At 43.5% G+C, this 17,642-nt stretch overlaps 1 protein-coding gene and 1 long non-coding RNA gene across 2 annotated transcripts; both read right to left on the bottom strand.

Annotated features, from left to right (window-relative positions):
- Positions 1-5,907: 5,907 nt before the first annotated feature.
- Positions 5,908-6,909, bottom strand: LOC133911085 (protein DMP4-like). The gene has a single exon (XM_062353302.1). The coding sequence runs from the start codon at positions 6,797-6,799 to the stop codon at positions 6,053-6,055; it is 747 nt and encodes a 248-aa protein (XP_062209286.1). The 5' UTR covers positions 6,800-6,909; the 3' UTR covers positions 5,908-6,052.
- A 1,106-nt stretch (positions 6,910-8,015) lies between these two features.
- On the bottom strand, positions 8,016-11,547 carry LOC133912618 (uncharacterized). Its single transcript, XR_009908836.1, has 2 exons — positions 10,807-11,547; positions 8,016-8,934 (listed from the first exon to the last, which is right to left on the bottom strand). It is a non-coding gene; the product is annotated as an uncharacterized LOC133912618 (long non-coding RNA).
- Between the last annotated feature and the right edge of the window lie 6,095 nt (positions 11,548-17,642).

Genomic DNA, 17,642 nt, shown 5'->3' with positions numbered 1-17,642 from the left:
TCGGCCAATGTATTCGTCGGCCAATGTATGTTCGGCAGGCAGCATACCGATGTATTCGTCGGCTGGCATATCGGTGCACATGTCTTCATCTTCTCTTCCAATGTATTGTCCTTCCTGTATGATCTCAGCTTCATAGTGCTTGGTTCAACGGGTATAGCCAGGTATAAAACCCCTTGGCATCAAGTGGGAATATATCTGTTGGGTGGTGGAGAACTGCTTCTTGTTCTCGCAATCGACGCATGGACAACACATGTATTGAGACTGTGTATTTAACTTGTGCACCGCGGCTGCTACTAGGAAACCCTCCATGCCATTCTTGTACTCTGCGCTCACACGGCTCGCATCGTACATCTACCTTCTGTCCATCTACAATTATATCATTATTGTAAATCCAAATTCATTATATCTACAAGATTTTGCGATCCACAACAAATAAATTACCTCGTCATCTCCTACCGGCAATTGGTCTGGGTTGGAGGAGCCGCCTTTTGTATGCTTTCGCGTCCGCTTTCGATGAGTATTTATTGGCGTCGATATTGTTCACTAGTACTATTCACGTCAGTGAACCATACCCATGAGTGGAGAGGGAGAGAGATAAGAGATGTGATCTCTTTCTTTCTTAATTTCAAAGGATGCAATATCTCTCATTATATAGAGAGGACTCGACTTGACTAAGTAAACCACTATCTCTTTCCTAATTTGAATTCAAACTATTATTTATCTATAGATAAACTATTCCTATTTAAGATGGAGGTCGGCGACAGCCCTAACCCTGGCTGTCGCCGCGTCTCTGCTGGGCCGATCGAAATGGCACAGATGGGCTTGACTCACGACAAGAACCATTAGGGTTGAAGGGATAGGTCTCAGTAACGTTATTAGCATCATCACAATATCGCATAGAAGCCAGATTAGACTTCACAACACTAGCTAGAACATTTTCATCTGGGAAGAAAAGCTCTACCCTCACCATGAGCACTCCAAACACCCAAAGTAGAATCCCCTATGGACACACTGGTAAACTGGCACTCGAAATGACCATATTCATTGTGAAAAAATGGACATCCATTCTCTCCAAAAGCTAGATCTTGTAATCTTTTATCTTTTTCCCTAGTGTGTGTAGGGACGCACATGCATGTGGTGGCGTGTGGAGGCACATTCGATTTCGACGGTGATGGTTTTGTCGCCAACGACACCAACGACTTCCGAAGAAACAACAACCGGGAAGGTATGGACACCGGTTCTCCGTTCCAAAGTGGCGCACCACTCTTTTCTTCCTAATCGTGTCTTGAACCCTGGCCATGATCAAAAGAATCGTGGAAAATTCTGGGCGCTAGCGGAAGGGGAACAATCATATAACGAGGAGGTGGCAACGCCTTCTTTGGACGAAATCCTTAATGCTGCTGTCAAAGCTGGTTTCACAGTGTTTGACCTCTTCTCAGCAGCGATAGAACTCGATAAGGAAGCTGGGGAAGTCAGTGCCGATTCTTCTCCTGCAGCTTCAGGAGGCTTTTCTCTCGCAAAAATGGTTACGACGGCTCTGATAGAGCATCGATCGAAAGTTAAACCATGGCGCGGCCCTCTATCACCGGTGAGATACTCACCACCAAAAACACTAGGTGATGCAATAGTTCATAATAAGCATAGAAAAAAGGGTACTCTTCGGCTCCATCTACGTTTAAGTAGGTGTTGCTAGCAACAGAGAAAGCCGAGGGTATAGCCATTCAAATGGCTGCGGGTGAAAGAGTTGGAACATCACAGCTGAAGGTGGCCATGGCCGGTGGTAGTTTGCCGGTGCCGAGCTTAACGGAGACGATGACTCAAAATTTAAAAAAATAGAATTTTTGGATCTCAGATCATTGGCCCCAACAGCTCAGGAAAATAATGGACTTCATTGCGAGCTAATTAAGTGTAACGCCCTAAATTTCAACTTTTGCAATAATTTAAAATTTTGCTAGAACTTAAATAGGTGTTTGCAATTTTGGTTCAATAGGGAAATTAATTTCTAAATTTAAATTGACCTAGGTTAAATGTTTGTTGCATTCATGCCGTTGTAGATGCAATAAGGTTTTATTGTGTGGAAAAAGTTTGCAAAAAATCGCTAGAAATCGCTCGTTTGAACCCTATTTGAAAATATGTTGAAAATCAAATTGGAAAAGGTTTTTAAAAATGGAAAATGCGTACCAATGCCTGCTTAATTGCCCTTGTTCCTGGATGAGTTGGGACGCTTGTCAGGATGCGTATCAGGAAGACTAACCAAAACTTCATCAGTTTTAGTTTTCTTACCTTTGCCCCCCTTTAAGTTCTTCTTGCGCTTGCCCTTCGAAGAGTCATCATCCAGTCCGGGTTGACGGCACTGAATGCCCTGGTCCCTTCCTTTGATGAACATTAGAGCTACCTCAGCATTGGATGTCTTGTCAACAATCTCCATTAGCTCTTGGACGGTAGTAGGCTCTTTCATGGTGAAGTCCTCAGTGCACCGGTGACTCCAAAACCCTTGGATAAACGTCTGGATTATATTATGGTCGGTTATCTTTGGGATGGTGTTCTGAGTGTTGCTGAAGCATTGGACGAACTCACGCAAGGTTTCCTTCTCCGTATTGGTAACACAGAAAATGTTATTTTTCTTATCGGGACAAACATGCGTGCCTTGGAAATTTGTTCAGAACAGGTCACAGAGCTGCTCCCATGAGTAGATTGTCCCTAATGGTTGAATTGTTTGTCAGGTCCTGGCTGACCCTTCAAGAGCTGTGGGGAGGTAGTTGGCCATAACCTTATCGTCCCTTCTAGCTGCTTGGATTGCCGTAGTGTAGACATAGAGGAACTCAATAGGATTGGTAGTCCTGTTGTACATCTCGATTGACTCAGGTCAAAACTAGGCTAGCTAGTTAACTCTCCAGAAATATGGAGAGAAAGCCTAGCACCCATTAATGGCACCTTGATTGATTCGGGTAGCCACATGAGCTCTTCCTATTGGGACAGGCGACCGACCACAACTTCTACTCAAAAAATTGTGATATCGAGGTGATATTCAATTCTGTCGTTGAGGAGAGGTCCACTGTTCCTTAGGGGTCCTTGAGAATCATTGCTCATTGATGACTTCGTGTAGGTCAGTGATAGGATGGTTTATGATTGGTGAGGTCTTATGGCGGCGATGAGCTTGATTGTCTTCCCAGCCTATTTTATTATGTGGTAGTACATCTTTTCGGATCTGACTCATCACGAGAAGGATCGGCATGAGACTTCTCCTAGGTGGAGCTATTATTGGCCACTACTTGATGGGAGTTCTTGGCATGCACCTAAGCATGCTTGGTGAGGTCGTCCATCAAGTTGAGTCAGCCCTTGCCCTCTGGAGTAGTCAAATCTGTTGTGGCGGGCTATCAGAGGGCATCCTGTAGACTTAGGAGAATTTGAGCTGCTGCAGATCTGAAATACTAGGCACCATGCTAATGATTAGGAGACGTAGGTTTTGGGTTCCTGGTAGGATTTTGGATCTGGTCACGAGTTGTTGTCGTTGGTGGGGGTTGATTGTTGTTCCTCATGACTGGATCAATGATGTCTCACGAATTCATCAGAGTGTCATCTAGATTAGATGGAGTGGCACTTCCATCCCCGATGGCGAGGACTTCTCGGGGATATGTCCCGCTGGAGGAGGAGTCCACGTCCATCATAGATTTTTCATTGGAGGATGCCTCCTGATAGGTTCTTCAGCAATCCATTTTGTCGGAAGCCGAGGGGAAAGATCCCAACTTGCGGCAATCGTCGCTTGCACAATCATCTTGGTCACCGAGTGATTCGAGCTCAATGTCGTAGTCTTCGGCACACTGATCCATAAAATGACTTACCTTATCGCTGGACTCGTCACCAGGAAGATCATCTCCTAGATCCACCCAATTGATCATTGGGTCCTTGTCGGACGAGAGGGCAAAGTTATCATAGAACCCCTCGTCTAAGAAGTCGATTCTTGATATAGACTTGGGTGGAGTCAGTGGCATGTTGCATGGCGAAGATTTGGCGTCGTTGGTCATTGTTGGGATCTCGATCACAACATAGTGAACAATGTTCACATAGTGAACTGGTAACTAATGGTGTCTTGGCTATTCATCTCTATCATATTAGCTGGGTGGGTGTATTTAAAGCCATACCTCAATCACCCCCATCATCATTACATTAATGCTCCTATTTTTTGAAATTTTCTTAGAATATTTAAGGGGTATTACAACCAATACACTATTACAAAGTTACATCAACTAGGGCTTGACACATGTCTGCAATCACACACATTGGCCAACCTTCAGCCCAATGGCAGACAATCTTCATACCTCCCTTCAGCTGATGGTTGATCACCTTTGGGTTCTTCTTCGGGTCCTTCACTTTGTCATAGTTGTCCTTTCTCTATGCTCTTCGTTTGTGCCTCCCGAAGGTGTGCTTTTGACCTCCGGGCCTTCATCCTCTGCCCAGTGTCCCTTCGGGCCTTCATCCTCCACCCAGTATCCCTTTTGGCCCCCTCGATGCCTTCGGTGTGCCCTCAGAGACCTCCGACTTCTATACTTGGCGTTGGCCTTCCCCTTCGGCCCTATCTCTGCAAGACAACTTCCCGAACCACTTGTATATTATGTTAGCATTGTCCATCCTTATTTGGGATTTAACATGGTTGGTCAAAGCCCATCGGTGGTCAGAGAACCAGCACGGTACCATTCTCCAAACAAATATAGTCCCCATGAACGACGTTAGCTGTCGACGATTAGTAAACTGCCAATCTTACGAATGCGTGAATAAAGTAAGGGATACTACATCCCGTCAAATCGTATGCCAAAAAATAGAGATTTATACAGGTTCAGACCTCCTAAAAGATAATAACCCTACGTCATGTGTTCTTATATTGATCTTCAAGACAAATTATATGAGGGTCTTGGCTAGCCTAAATGGGATATAAACCCAGTCGATGGCTCCTTGTGTGTAGTTTCGACGGGATATTGATGTAGATCATGATTATAGATGGCTTGGGGCTCGTGGAGTGTGTGTGGCTTCTGTTTGGCTTGAATTGACATGTGGCTCTTCTTGCTTGTTGTCCTCCGTAGAATTCTTTGGCTCCGTATATATGCGACTTGTCTTGTAGCCTTCGACTTCTTTTTCGAGTAGGATCCAATTATCCTTAGAAATAGATTTCCCTATTTACGGGATACATCGGAACCCGTGGAAGTTTCCATACGACTAAGGATTCTTTTCCCATACACGAACACATGCCTTGAGAATAAAATAATCCTAAGGATCTGTATACGTATAGGATAATTATATATATATATATATATAGTAGTTTTATAGTACTGATTGACAGATGCTATAAGCGTGTGGAATTTGATTGGATTTGCTGGAGGGAATATTATTCGTGTACAGGCTGCTGCCTCTAGATATTTGATGTACCAAGCTAAATTAGCATATTAACTTTCTCTCGGTTGGGCCAAATGATCCAATTACTTGTTAGGTCTTCAAGGACTTTCAGTGATCAGCTAAGGGGTTCGGTTATGGGCTGAAACTTAGACTATATATGGTCCTAGTTGTGTTGGGCCGGGTGTGACAATCTACGTGACAACCTAGATAACAGGAACCAACTATGTGACATCCTACAACAAACTGTATCAAACTGTAGCATTCTGCTCAGCATCTTCTTCTCCATTTGATGGAGGCGCAGGAGGAGGGTGGAAGAGGAAGAAGATGTGCTGATTGCTTCAAAGACCTCATATCTCGAGCCAGTAAAAGAACAGAGACTCCCCTGTATAGGTTGAGATCATTTATGCCTAACAGCAAGCAGGAAGTCAGGGTGATGAGTCCACGAAACTTCAAAGTGAAATACAGGTCTGAGGATATACTGGAGGGTTTATGATCAGACAGTTGTAATTACGCAAACACAATATGTAAACAATGACCCGGTAGTCATATCCCAGGAACGATACTTCGTTGATCATCCCTATGATGACACCACCACAAACATCCGACAACAAGAGACGTAAAAGACGGCAAATAGCAGGTTATTCCCGGAAAGGATCAGAGTATCTCAGGCGGCAAGCACCGGGAACCCGATCCCATGCCGCGTCGACGGGAACGTCGCAAACAGCAGCGTCCCGACGAGGCCTCCGGCGAGCGGCACGGCGGTGAGCACCTGCCTCGTGTCGTAGGACATGATCGGGTTGAAGCACGCGCCGACGCTCTTGTCGAACATGGCCACGGACATGAACACGATGAGCGATAGGACGGCGTGGAAGAAGTCCATGAACTTGAGCCGGTACGTGGCGGCGAGCTGGGGCGGCGGCGAGCCGTCGATGACCCACGGGCCCGCGCGCGTTACCACCACGTACCGCGTCTTCCCCCTGGCGTCGATGAAGCTGTCCGTGAAGCAGAGGAGGAAGCACGCCGCGGCGCAGAGCCCAACGAGCCAGGCCGTCATCACGCGGTTCACGTCGTTGCACTTGCCGCCGTTGGTGAACACCGGCGACAGAACCTCGAAGACGAGAACCGCGCCGGTGGGCAGGTGCTTGGCCAAATCCGCCGTGCTCCGGAACGCCCGCACCATGGCAAGCCCCATCCGCGTCGTCTCGTCGTTGGTCCCACCACCCTCCTCGTCGTGTCTGTTCGGCTGAACCAGGAGGGGCTGGGTCTCCAGCGGCTCGGCGTGGCCATCGGAGATGCCAACAGCAACGGAACCTGAAGCTCTCTCTACAGAGCCGTTAGAACCCGATGCGACAAAGGCCGCAGGCGGCGCGGGCTTCTGGGACTCGACAACAGTTTGGTTCTTGGACGCCATGGTGTGCACGATCAACTAAGATGGACTCGAACTTTTCGACGAGTATGTAAGTTATGTGATCAATGTTGGGACAGGGTGGGTTTGTGGCTTGCAAGTATGTTCTGTTACGCGCAAGAGGAGACTTGGAACCAAGCGCCCTTGTTTCTCATTCTTATAGACCTCATCTTGTTTATCACATTGACTTTGAGTAGTTTGTGAATGCAAGTCATATGAACTATACATAATTGCCCCGTTGTAATCATTGGAGAGTGGCATCTTATTTATGTGCAAAAGACTTCTTTTGTTTTGTGCTAGTGGCGGGAGTCAGGTATAATACAACTTGAAGAATTTGAACGTGTCCAGCTGAAGACTTTGTATGTCAGTATGTGTGTAGCCAGTAGCCATGACTTGGCAACGTTGACCGTGTGTTGGTCACATGATGTAAGAATGGAATGATGACAAACAAGATAAGGTCGCAAAATACCAGTGTGAGCATGTGGCGTATTGGGTTGTCTTGGATGCCTCTTTTTATAGGGGGAGACCAAGAGCAAGCACTCCAGATTTACAGCGAATTCACGTTGGATTGGATGCGGACGACGACTTATACCTGCCATATCGTGTGGCATATGCAACAATGCAACAGCCTATTTGATTCAAATTTAGATCCAACGGACCAAGAGTAATATCTAGTGGAATTTCTTTGAACTGATGTCCAAGGGATTTCAGTTTAAAAAACCCAAGGGATTTGGAAATCCTCCATTTCCACACATAATATTTTTTCTTAAGAAAAAGAAAGATGAAAAGGAGCTGAATTTGTATATGTCCGATATTCACGTGCTTCAGAAGAGAAACGCTGCTGCGCAATTCAATCGAAATGGCACAGAAGGTAATATGCCACTGCACTGCAGCAGGGACAAAGCGAAACTTGTGTAAAGGCTCTTAAGCTTCTATATATAGTTCCACGTCGTAGGTAGCATCTGAAACTGGATGAGTACTGATTCATAACTCTATTCTGGGTTCACTCCGCGGAACAATTTTTGTGCAACCTAAACCATTCAGATTGAGCATTCTTCAAGAAAGATGAAATACAATGGAGAAGTTTTGCAACAATTTAGATGTTGCGGTGTTATTTTCCAGTGATTTTACTAGCGTAAAAAGATTAATCTTTGATGTGATGAAATTTTCAGTTTTGTTTAGAGGAAAGCTAGGGCTTTATTTCTTCGTGAATGGTCCAAGGTACAAAAATAATATCAGGTGGATACATGTAGCAAATATGACGACCTACCTCTAATTCATAGCCACTTTGGCCAACTTATGAGCCTCTTACATTCCTCGCCCTTCCTTCATGGCAAAAAACTGCCTTCTGAACTTGAATTCTCTTCTGACGAATTTCTGACAATAGCACTGAAAAGATGGCGCCCCCAGATCCTTGAGCCGTCTAGAATTGTCGTGGCCTGTCAGACTGAAATAATGAAAAGCTTACAGGCAAGAGAATGTAAACAATAAAGGAAAACCGACTGCTTGTGTCATGCATTTTTTAATCAGGATAATTGTGTTTTGATTTGCATTAATGCCATATTGATCCTAATCTTTACATTCTGGTAGATCCATAAATGGAGAAAGTGGGAGGATGAAGCATTCAGGGATAATCATGAATATTTTTCTCATAAGTGTACCTTTTTTTGACCCTTCAGAAGAAAGGATAAGATACAGATTGGAAATTCATTTGATTTAACAATGTGAAACATAGGTGAAAGCTTCTAAAATTAAGAATGAAGCACTTCTTATATGAGTAATTGAGAAAAAGGAAATCAGTACTAACTTCTTACTCCTACTGTTGAAGTAGCACATTTGGGGCAATGTGTACATTTTAAGAATTTTGGTCAGGGAGACTGTAACCTCGTTTATGATTGCTTTAGCAATTACTCTAACTTCTTTTTTTTTCTCAAACATGCAGGAGAACTTCGCAGTTCCTCTTCAACAATTAGTCTCTCTTTGAAATCATACTAGGAGATAAACTTATCCATAGGAGATAAACGAGGCCATAGGAGATAAACAATTTGTGCTGACTCCTTTTTTCAGCTCTTCTGTGTTTACTTTGATGCATCAATCAGGCATATATATCCATAGGAGATAAACTTATCCATTAGTGAAAACTGCATATCAAGAGAAGTGCATCATGTTAGACCTATATATAACTTTGTATAATCTTCTTCCAACAAAAGAAAAAGAACGTAGCATTGCTGGTATACTTGTCTTTGCAATTTTATGATGTATGAGCTACTTTTCCAGCTTTTCCCCTTATTAAGTAAAGGCACTACCCTATTTGGATTTTAGTCATCTTACAAATGCGCAGTCCGCGTAGTAGCATGGAAGCACCATGCTATCAGGAATTTTCCAATAATCATCTTGTTCTTTGAATATTGACAAAGTAAAGAAGGCAAAAAACATCTTATTGAAGGTTATATGGACATTTGAATCAATCAATATGTTAGATGGAATTTCTGAAATTCTTGTGGCAATTGAGCAAGACAAAGTCTTCACCATCTAAACATGGTTGTTAAAACTGGCTTAAGGATATGGGAAGTTGAAAATGGGGGAACTTAACTGCTGCGATTTATTGCCAGGACCATTATGTTCCTTTCGTGCAAAGGCTTGAGAGCTTCAAATCAGGACCTCTGAGGACTAGCTATATTAAAGCGCATGAAAATAACCTGAACCTAAACATGTTCTCACTGTAATCTCATGTTTATCAGATATTTACTGAATCTGAAAAACAAATCAAGGGACTATTTACAAATTTAGGAATTTAAAACCTTCTCAAACATATTCATACATACTAGTATGATACTACCATGATCATGTCACTTGTCACTACAATCTTTCTAGGGAAAATATAAATAATAAATTTTCACATCATTTCTAAAATTAACACTACAAATGAGAGCATAAACACTAAGATATACCTCAGAAAATTTGTAGCTCAGAAAACTACCATAAATCTTTATTTACAGTAACATACAATCATTCAGCTTTCTAATCTCAGATTTAACATAGAAACTGACATAGTTAATCTGTAATCTAGGAAATGGCTTATTGAGATGGCAATAATCCAAAAAGACTTTGTAAGTACAATACTTAAATTGATTAAGAAGTTCAGAAGAAAGCAAAATCCGCATGGACGGCAAAAACTTCAATAAGAGGAACTCACCTTATTTCTTTCTGTCCTTACTTTGCTAATCTAAATAAAGATGTAATCCATATAAACCTACTATCTTAGCTTTATTTTTCAGTTCACGGTGGAAATTTAGTTCTAGCTTGTTTAGATAGCACATCAAAAGCCTAAACTAAGCATATCACAACGGATGTGGAACTAATAGAGCTTGCATTACAAGAAGAAATTTCATATGACAACTCCTAATTATTGAAGCAGCACTGCAAGAGGACCAGAAAACGGATGCACTTGGGCATACCAATCCTTTTATCTTAGTTGTGCTCTCGTGCTACAAAAAGCTGCTTCAAAGACATATGTTGACTAAGGCAAAACAAAAATGATTTCCGGTAGCCCAGCTAATGGAGTTCAAATGCAATACAGGAGCATATGTGTATAGGATTGAATCCGATTGTCAATGCAGAATGGCTTCATAGGCAGACTCTACACAGAGGTGTTTTTCAAAGGAGTTTAATTCTCAGCATAGATTTCTAGTAAATAATCCAAGAGAGAATGACTGATAAACTTACAGGATTAGCATTTATGCTGAACTTAAAAATATCTGACCTATAGCACTGCAAGAAGTTAATTAGACTCTATCTACAAATATTATGAAAGGTCAATTGACAAACATATAACTTAAATGTTTTCTTCAGTAGAAATATCATAATTTTGAGTTCATCGAACAATTTGTAAGCAAATAATGTAAATATAGTATCGACCACTTCACTTTGGGGTATTAGAAAATGCATACTCTCTTGCGCAATTGATGGAACAGGTTGTGAACAATCCTAGTATGCGTGAAGAGTACACAAACCTCATCACTTTTTTTCTTCCTCGGGATGCTGGTACTGGATGTTGGTAGATATGGAGAGGGCAAACGAGAGGAAGCAGCGACGGCGATGCAGAGCAGCTGTCGTAGTCCATGGCATGACGGCAGACTCGGACGGCACGGGAGCCGCGATCTACATCGACGAGGCGCAAGAGGCCATGGCGAGGTCGCCGGAGGCATCGGGAAGGGGAGGAGCCTGCCGTCGCTTCGTTTCTCCTTGCCTCTCCCGTGCCTCCAGCCCCAGCACGCTGACGTCGTTAATAGTGGATTTTCGTCGAGCACCTGGCCTGCGAGGAAGCAGTGCCTCCTCTCCTTGCACGGGAGTGTACAGGGAGGGAGGCCGCGGCGTGCGGTGACCCTTCCCTGTGTGTCCTTCCCCGTGCTATTTCACGCCGCACTCGTCTCCCTCTCCTTTTCTCTCTGCTATCAGCACTGCCACCGTCCTTGCGCTCTTACCTCACGGTGGAGGAAGGAATCAAGGAGGACGGCGCAAGTGAGGAAGGTGCAGGCGACGGCAGGCGGTGGAGTTGAGGAGGGGGTAGCAGGGAGGGGGGCAGAGCGGTCATGTTGATGAGGGAACAGCGGAGAGCGGCGGGGGAAGGGGGCGGCCGCGGTGGAAGGGACGCTCAGGGTGGCGGTGGTGCGAGGCAAACGCGCTCAGGGAGGAGGCGGAGCCAGTGGCGACGCAGATGTAAGAAGAGTTAGAGATGGCAAATGGTCGGGTCGGGACTGATTGATCAAAACACATTTGATTCTGAACTCATGACATCTAATCTAATGTAATCCGACACTAAAATACCAAATAAGCGAAAAATAAAACCTGGATCCGCACCCGCTAGGCATCTATCGGGTTTTGGTGCTTGTCGGGTTGAGAGCCTCGCTGACTGGATGGCGGTGGCTCTGAGGGGTGGCTGAGCGGGACGGTGGCAGGCTTGTCGGGCGTCGGGGAGGATGGGCGGGCGGTGCCGGCATGGACAGAGAGGGTGGCACGGTAGGGCGGAGAAGCGACGCTTGCACGGAGAGGCGAACCAACGAAGGGGTAGCGTCAGCGCAAAGAGGGTGACGATAGTGTGGAGCCGCGAAAGGACCAAGGAAGGACATCGGCGGGCTAGGCGGGGAACTCAGGTGGACACGAGGCGGCAGGCAGGAGGCCTGAGGCTGGGGTAGGGAGTAAGAAGGCAGAGGGGTGGGGGAGGCTAGGGTTGAATAGGTCGAGTAGGAGTTAGGTCGGGATTGGGAGTACGCCAACAGGGTTGAATAGATTTCAGTGATCTGATAGGCCTCCGTGGGTGAAAATTGAAACCTGAACCCAACTTGACCTCATGGACTCGTGAGCGGAAAATAAAACCCAAACCCGGACTCATCGGGTGCAAAACCTGCAAGTACCCGGACCCACAGGTCTAATTGCCATCCATAGGAAGAGTTGACTCGAGGGGAGCACTAGCGATGATCTGACGTTGCTGCTTCCCTCATTGTCTTGATCTGATGGCCCAGTTTTTTAATGACGTGGCACAACGATGTTTTGGGCTGAGGCGGATTAGATTATAAAGAATCACATTGATCTTGTTTTATATATATATATATAGAGAGAGAGAGAGTGTGTAGCATCTAGGCCCCTAGGTAAGTAGTAAGTGTTTCGGTGATTAATGACAACCATATTACTGTGACTAACAATTTGTTTTGAAGGGAATCAAAAATTCAGTATACAATGATATTTGGGTAATCTTGGTCCCTAAAGTGCTTATATGGACAATCAAAGGACATATGCTTTAAGACTAAGGATCTTCTAGTTCTAAGTATCACAAAGGAGATGGAGGATACTTAGAGTAGTATAGGTCTTCTTTTCTTTTAGTCTTTTGACCGTACTATAAAGGGGGGCTAAAAGTAGTAGCTTGACTTAGTGAGTCTAGATATAGATGATGCACACTTGTTAAATTCTAGCACTAGGTAGAGCATACAAGTCCATAGTGAAGCTGTCAAGGAATTAGAGCTCAAAGAGAGTTGAATTGGACGAGCTCACAAAAAATTTATTCACCGGATTATCCTCTGATGGATGTCTAATACTCACCGGATAAACACTAATTGAGGCATCCGAATTATATGAAAAATTTCAGAAGTGTTACACCGAAATATCCGGTGATGGAAGTCCGGTGACCACCGGAGCTTTTCCAGCAGAGAAAATTTTGGGAGAAAAACAACTTTGTATTCACCGGATTATCCGATGCTGCATAATATGAACACCGGACTATTTCTTGCAGAGAGCATTGCTTCGGGCCACAGTGCAAAATTACAGTCACCGGACTATCCGGTGACTTAGCTGGCAGACCACCGGAGAAATGTTGTGAAGAAACTCAGACAAATTGAACTCACCGGATTATTCGGTGAGAGCAAAAAAAAATCACCGGAGTATTTCTTGCAGAAGGTTCTGAAATTTAAAGGGTCGGGTGAGTTGTACTCACCGGATTATCCGGTGATGACTGTTGTTCACCGGAGTTTATCACCGGACAAATGTTGCCGTGCAACGGCTAGTGACAGCTGGCTCTGGGTTTGAACCGACCGGATTATCCGGTGATCTTAAGGATATAGCCAGCGGATTATCCGGTGATTACAGAAAAATGAGAGTGGTTAGCCAACGGCTAATTTTTTATCTCTAGGCTATAAATACCCACTCAGTTGGTTTCAACAGGTGCTCTTGCGACTCTGTAGCAGCTCATACACTTGGTGTGTCATTTAAAAGCAAGAGAGAGAGAGCACTTGTGTCCATTCCAAGTTCTTAGTTGAGGATTAAGGACTTCTTTGAGTGCTTGAAGAGTAGCAAGTGTGCATCTAGTTGTTGTCTAGGCTTTGTCTTTGTCAAGCGAAGCTTGAGGCTTGTTACTCTTGGTGGTTGGCAACACCTAGACGGTCTTGGTGATCGAAGGATTTCCCGGTGAGCTCTTGGAGGAATTGTGGGAGCCCCGGGAGAAGGAGGATGTACTTGGTTTGATACCCGCCAATCCGGAGATGGAGAAGGGGTAATCAAGAGAGAGCACTTGAGCCTTGGTGACTCAAGGGGGAGCGACATCCTTGGTGGATGCTCCAACGAGGACTAGGGGGAAGTGCCAACTTCTCGAAACCTCGGGAAAAAATCGGTGTTGTCTTCTCCAACTCCTTACTTTCTTGCATCTTATTTTGAGTTTTGTTATTATTGCAAGTTCTTCTTAGTGATTATCTTTCTTAGTTAATTCTTGCTTGATTAGCTATCTAGTTCTAGTTAAATCCCTTAGTCGCATTTTCTTTTAGTTTTATTTGCTAAAGCGGTAGAAGTTTTAATTAATATCCCAATTCACCCCCCCCCCTCTTGGGCTATTCGATCCTTTCAATTGGTATCAGAGCCACGCTCTCTTGATAGGCTTAAAATCCTAGAGAAATGGCCCCGGGGAGCGAAAGTAGCGTGCCAAGGTTCGAGGGAAAGAACTTTGCATATTGGAAAGTTCGCATGGCGAGCTATCTAGAGGCTATTTCCCCCGAGTGTTGGCAAGCAACCTCCGTTGGGTTTGAACAACCTTTTACCGAACAAGAAGTTAGGTGGAATGCTAAGGCTAAGAATGCTATATTTGAAGGAATTAGTGAAGAAGTTTTCTCTAGAGTTAGAAGTAAGGAATTCGCTCATGACATTTGGGTCGCTCTTTGTGAAATTCATGAGGGATCTAGGAGAATTCGTGAAGAAAGATATCATGTGCTTATGAATGCTCTAAATCAATTCAAGATGCTTCCAAATGAATTATGCAATAATATGTATTCTCGTATGAACATGCTTGTGGAAGAAATCAATTCTCTTGAACTCACTCAATTGTCCGATGGAGATGTTATTCGTAGGATCTTGATGGTACTTCCCAAGCCACAATACAATATTGTTATCTCTCTTCTTCATGAAAGAGACATCAATGACATGACCATCACCGATGCCGTTGGAAAGATATGTGCGCATGAAATGTTCTTGTTCGGAGATCATAAGTCTTCATCCAAGAAAAACCTTGCTCTCAAAGCAAAGATGGTCGACAACAAGAAGAAGAAGATCAAGCTTCCGTCATCATCAAGTGAAAGTGATGAAGATGACGATAATGATGAAGATGATGATAATGACTCCGACACCGAGCTTGCTCTTCTCATGAGAAGAACCACAAGGCTGATCTCTAAGTTTCAAAAGAAGGGCTACAACTATGATCCCAAGAAGAACAAATTTCGTCCGAAGAAATTTGATAAGTTCGGTGGTGGAGACAAGAAGAAGTGCTACAATTGTGGTAATCTTGGTCATATATCATATGATTGCCCTCATCCTGACAAGAGAAACAAGAACAAGTCCAAGAAGCTTGATGCAAGTGAGGATGAGGACAAGTACAAGAAGAAGGATCAAGATAAGAAGAAGAAGAAGCTCTTTAACAAGAGAGGTGGAGGACGTAAAGCCTACATTGTTGATGAATGGGTCTCCGGTGAGAGCTCAAGTGATGACTCAAGTGATAATAATGACAACAACTTCGCGGGTCTTGCAATCGTCAATGATGATCCACCTCTACCTCCACCACCTATGTGCCTCATGGCAAAAGGTAACAACAAGGTGAGTAGTGAGGAAGATGATAGTAGTGATGATAATGGTCTTTCTCCTAATAATCTATCTAAGCTAATGAATGACTATGCTACTATAATCAAGAGGCAAAAGGCTAAAATCAAGTTGCTTGAAAATGCTAACTCCATGCTTAGTTCTAAACATGATGAGTTGCTCACTAAACACAATAATTTGCTTGGAAAATATGATGAAGTATTTGAATCCAACAAGTCTCTCAAAGCAAGTAACTATAAGCTAAAACTTGAGCATGATGGCCTAATATACAAACATCAAGAACTTGAGTATGCCTATGATGCCATTGATCATAGCTTGAATGATTTGGTTGATAATGATGTAGTTAAGGTCAATACATCTACTTCTTGTGATGATCTTCTTGATATATCATATGATATTACATCATCATCTAAGACTAACCATGCAAGGGAGCAAGAGCTTGAAAGTGAAATTGCAAGTCTCAAATCTTGTGTGGCCTGGTTGACTAAGAGGGAGTACAAGCACAAGGAAATCCTCATAAAGAATGCTTTGTACTACAACAAGAAAGGACTTGGATGCTTCCCCAACCCGGTAAAAAGGGTCATAAAGACACCGGAGATCAAGAATTGTTTCATCAAGGAAGTTGGTTCATATTGCCAACATTGTCAAGTCACCGGACACCACACAAGGGAGTGTCCAATTCCTACCAAACCTCTCCCTATTTTGCCTTCCAAATACAAGTCCACATTTAATGATCATCATTTTCTATTGCATAAGCTTAAAAATGGTAAAATTATGGCAAAATTCATTGGAACTCAAGCTAAGGGCAAACTTCCTAGGCAACTTTGGGTGCCTAAATCTCTTGTATCTCACATGAAAGGTACCAAACTTGGTTGGGTACCTAAACAAAAGGCTTGATCACATGTGTGTAGGTGAACTACAAAGCCGGTGGAAAACATTGGGTGCTTGATAGCGGATGTACACAACATATGACCGGCAATGTAACGATGTTCACCTCTCTAGAAGATGAAGTGGATAATCATGATAAAGTCACTTTTGGTGATAACTCTAAGGCAAATGTGGTAGGTTTGGGTAAGGTGGCTATCTCAAAAGATCTCTCTATTTCCAATGTTCTTTTAGTAGAATCACTTAGCTTCAATCTACTCTCCGTAGCTCAACTATGTGATTTGGGTTTCACATGCTTGTTTACTGATGTTGATGTTATCATAACGAGTAAGAAGCATAATGACCTAATATTCAAGGGATTTAGACATGGGCATATCTATCTTGTGGATTTTTCCTCTAATGAAGCTAGCTTGACTACATGCCTCTTCACTAAGATATCTATGGGTTGGTTTTGGCATCGTCGGCTTGCACACATTGGGATGAGCCAACTCAAGAAGGTATTCAAAAATGGGAAGGTGGTTGGTGTGAAGGATGTGGTTTTCGAGAAGGACAAGTTGTGTAGTGCGTGTCAAGCCGAAAAACAAGTTGCAAGTCCTCATCCATACAAGTCTATGATGTCTACGTCAAGATCCTTGGAACTTCTACACATGGACCTCTTCGGACCAACTACCTACAAAAGTCTTGGTGGTAATTTATATTGTCTTGTCATTGTTGATGATTATACAAGATATACTTGGACTTTCTTTTTAGATGACAAAGGAAAGACCGTTGAAATCTTCAAGAAGTTCGCAAATAGGGCTCAAAATGAGTTTGAGTCCACACTTGTGAAGATCCGGAGTGACAATGGGACAGAGTTCAAGAACACTCAAATTGAAGACTTTTGTGAAGAAAGAGGCATCAAATATGAGTTTTCATCAACTTACACACCTCAGCAAAATGGCGTAGTGGAAAGGAAGAACAAGACCTTGATTACACTTGCAAGAGCAATGTTAGATGAGTATGGTACCCCAGAGAAGTTTTGGGCGGAAGCAATCAATACGGCGTGCCATGCTTCTAACCGAGTCTACCTCCATCGACTATTGAAAAAGACGCCATACGAGCTTCTCATTGGGAGAAAACCCAATGTCTCCTACTTCCGGGTGTTCGGATGTAAGTGTTTTATCTACAAGAAAAAGGAACGCCTAGGCAAGTTTGAAAAACGTTGTGATATTGGTTTTCTTGTTGGCTATGCATCAAACTCCAAAGCATATCGAGTATTCAACAACGCCACCGGCTTTGTTGAAGAAACTTGTGATGTGGAGTTTGATGAATCTAATAGCTCCCAAGGAGAAGTTAT

This window comes from Phragmites australis, chromosome 3 (genome assembly GCF_958298935.1).
Source record: "Phragmites australis chromosome 3, lpPhrAust1.1, whole genome shotgun sequence".
NCBI lineage: Eukaryota > Viridiplantae > Streptophyta > Magnoliopsida > Poales > Poaceae > Phragmites > Phragmites australis.
The sequence above is the reverse complement of the archived record's forward strand: the minus strand, read 5'-3'. Positions and strand labels throughout refer to the sequence as shown.

What these genes read in the sequence shown, in the direction of transcription:
- LOC133911085 (XM_062353302.1), bottom strand. Translation starts at nt 6,799, where the DNA reads ATGGCGTCCAAGAACCAAACTGTTGTCGAGTCCCAGAAGCCCGCGCCG.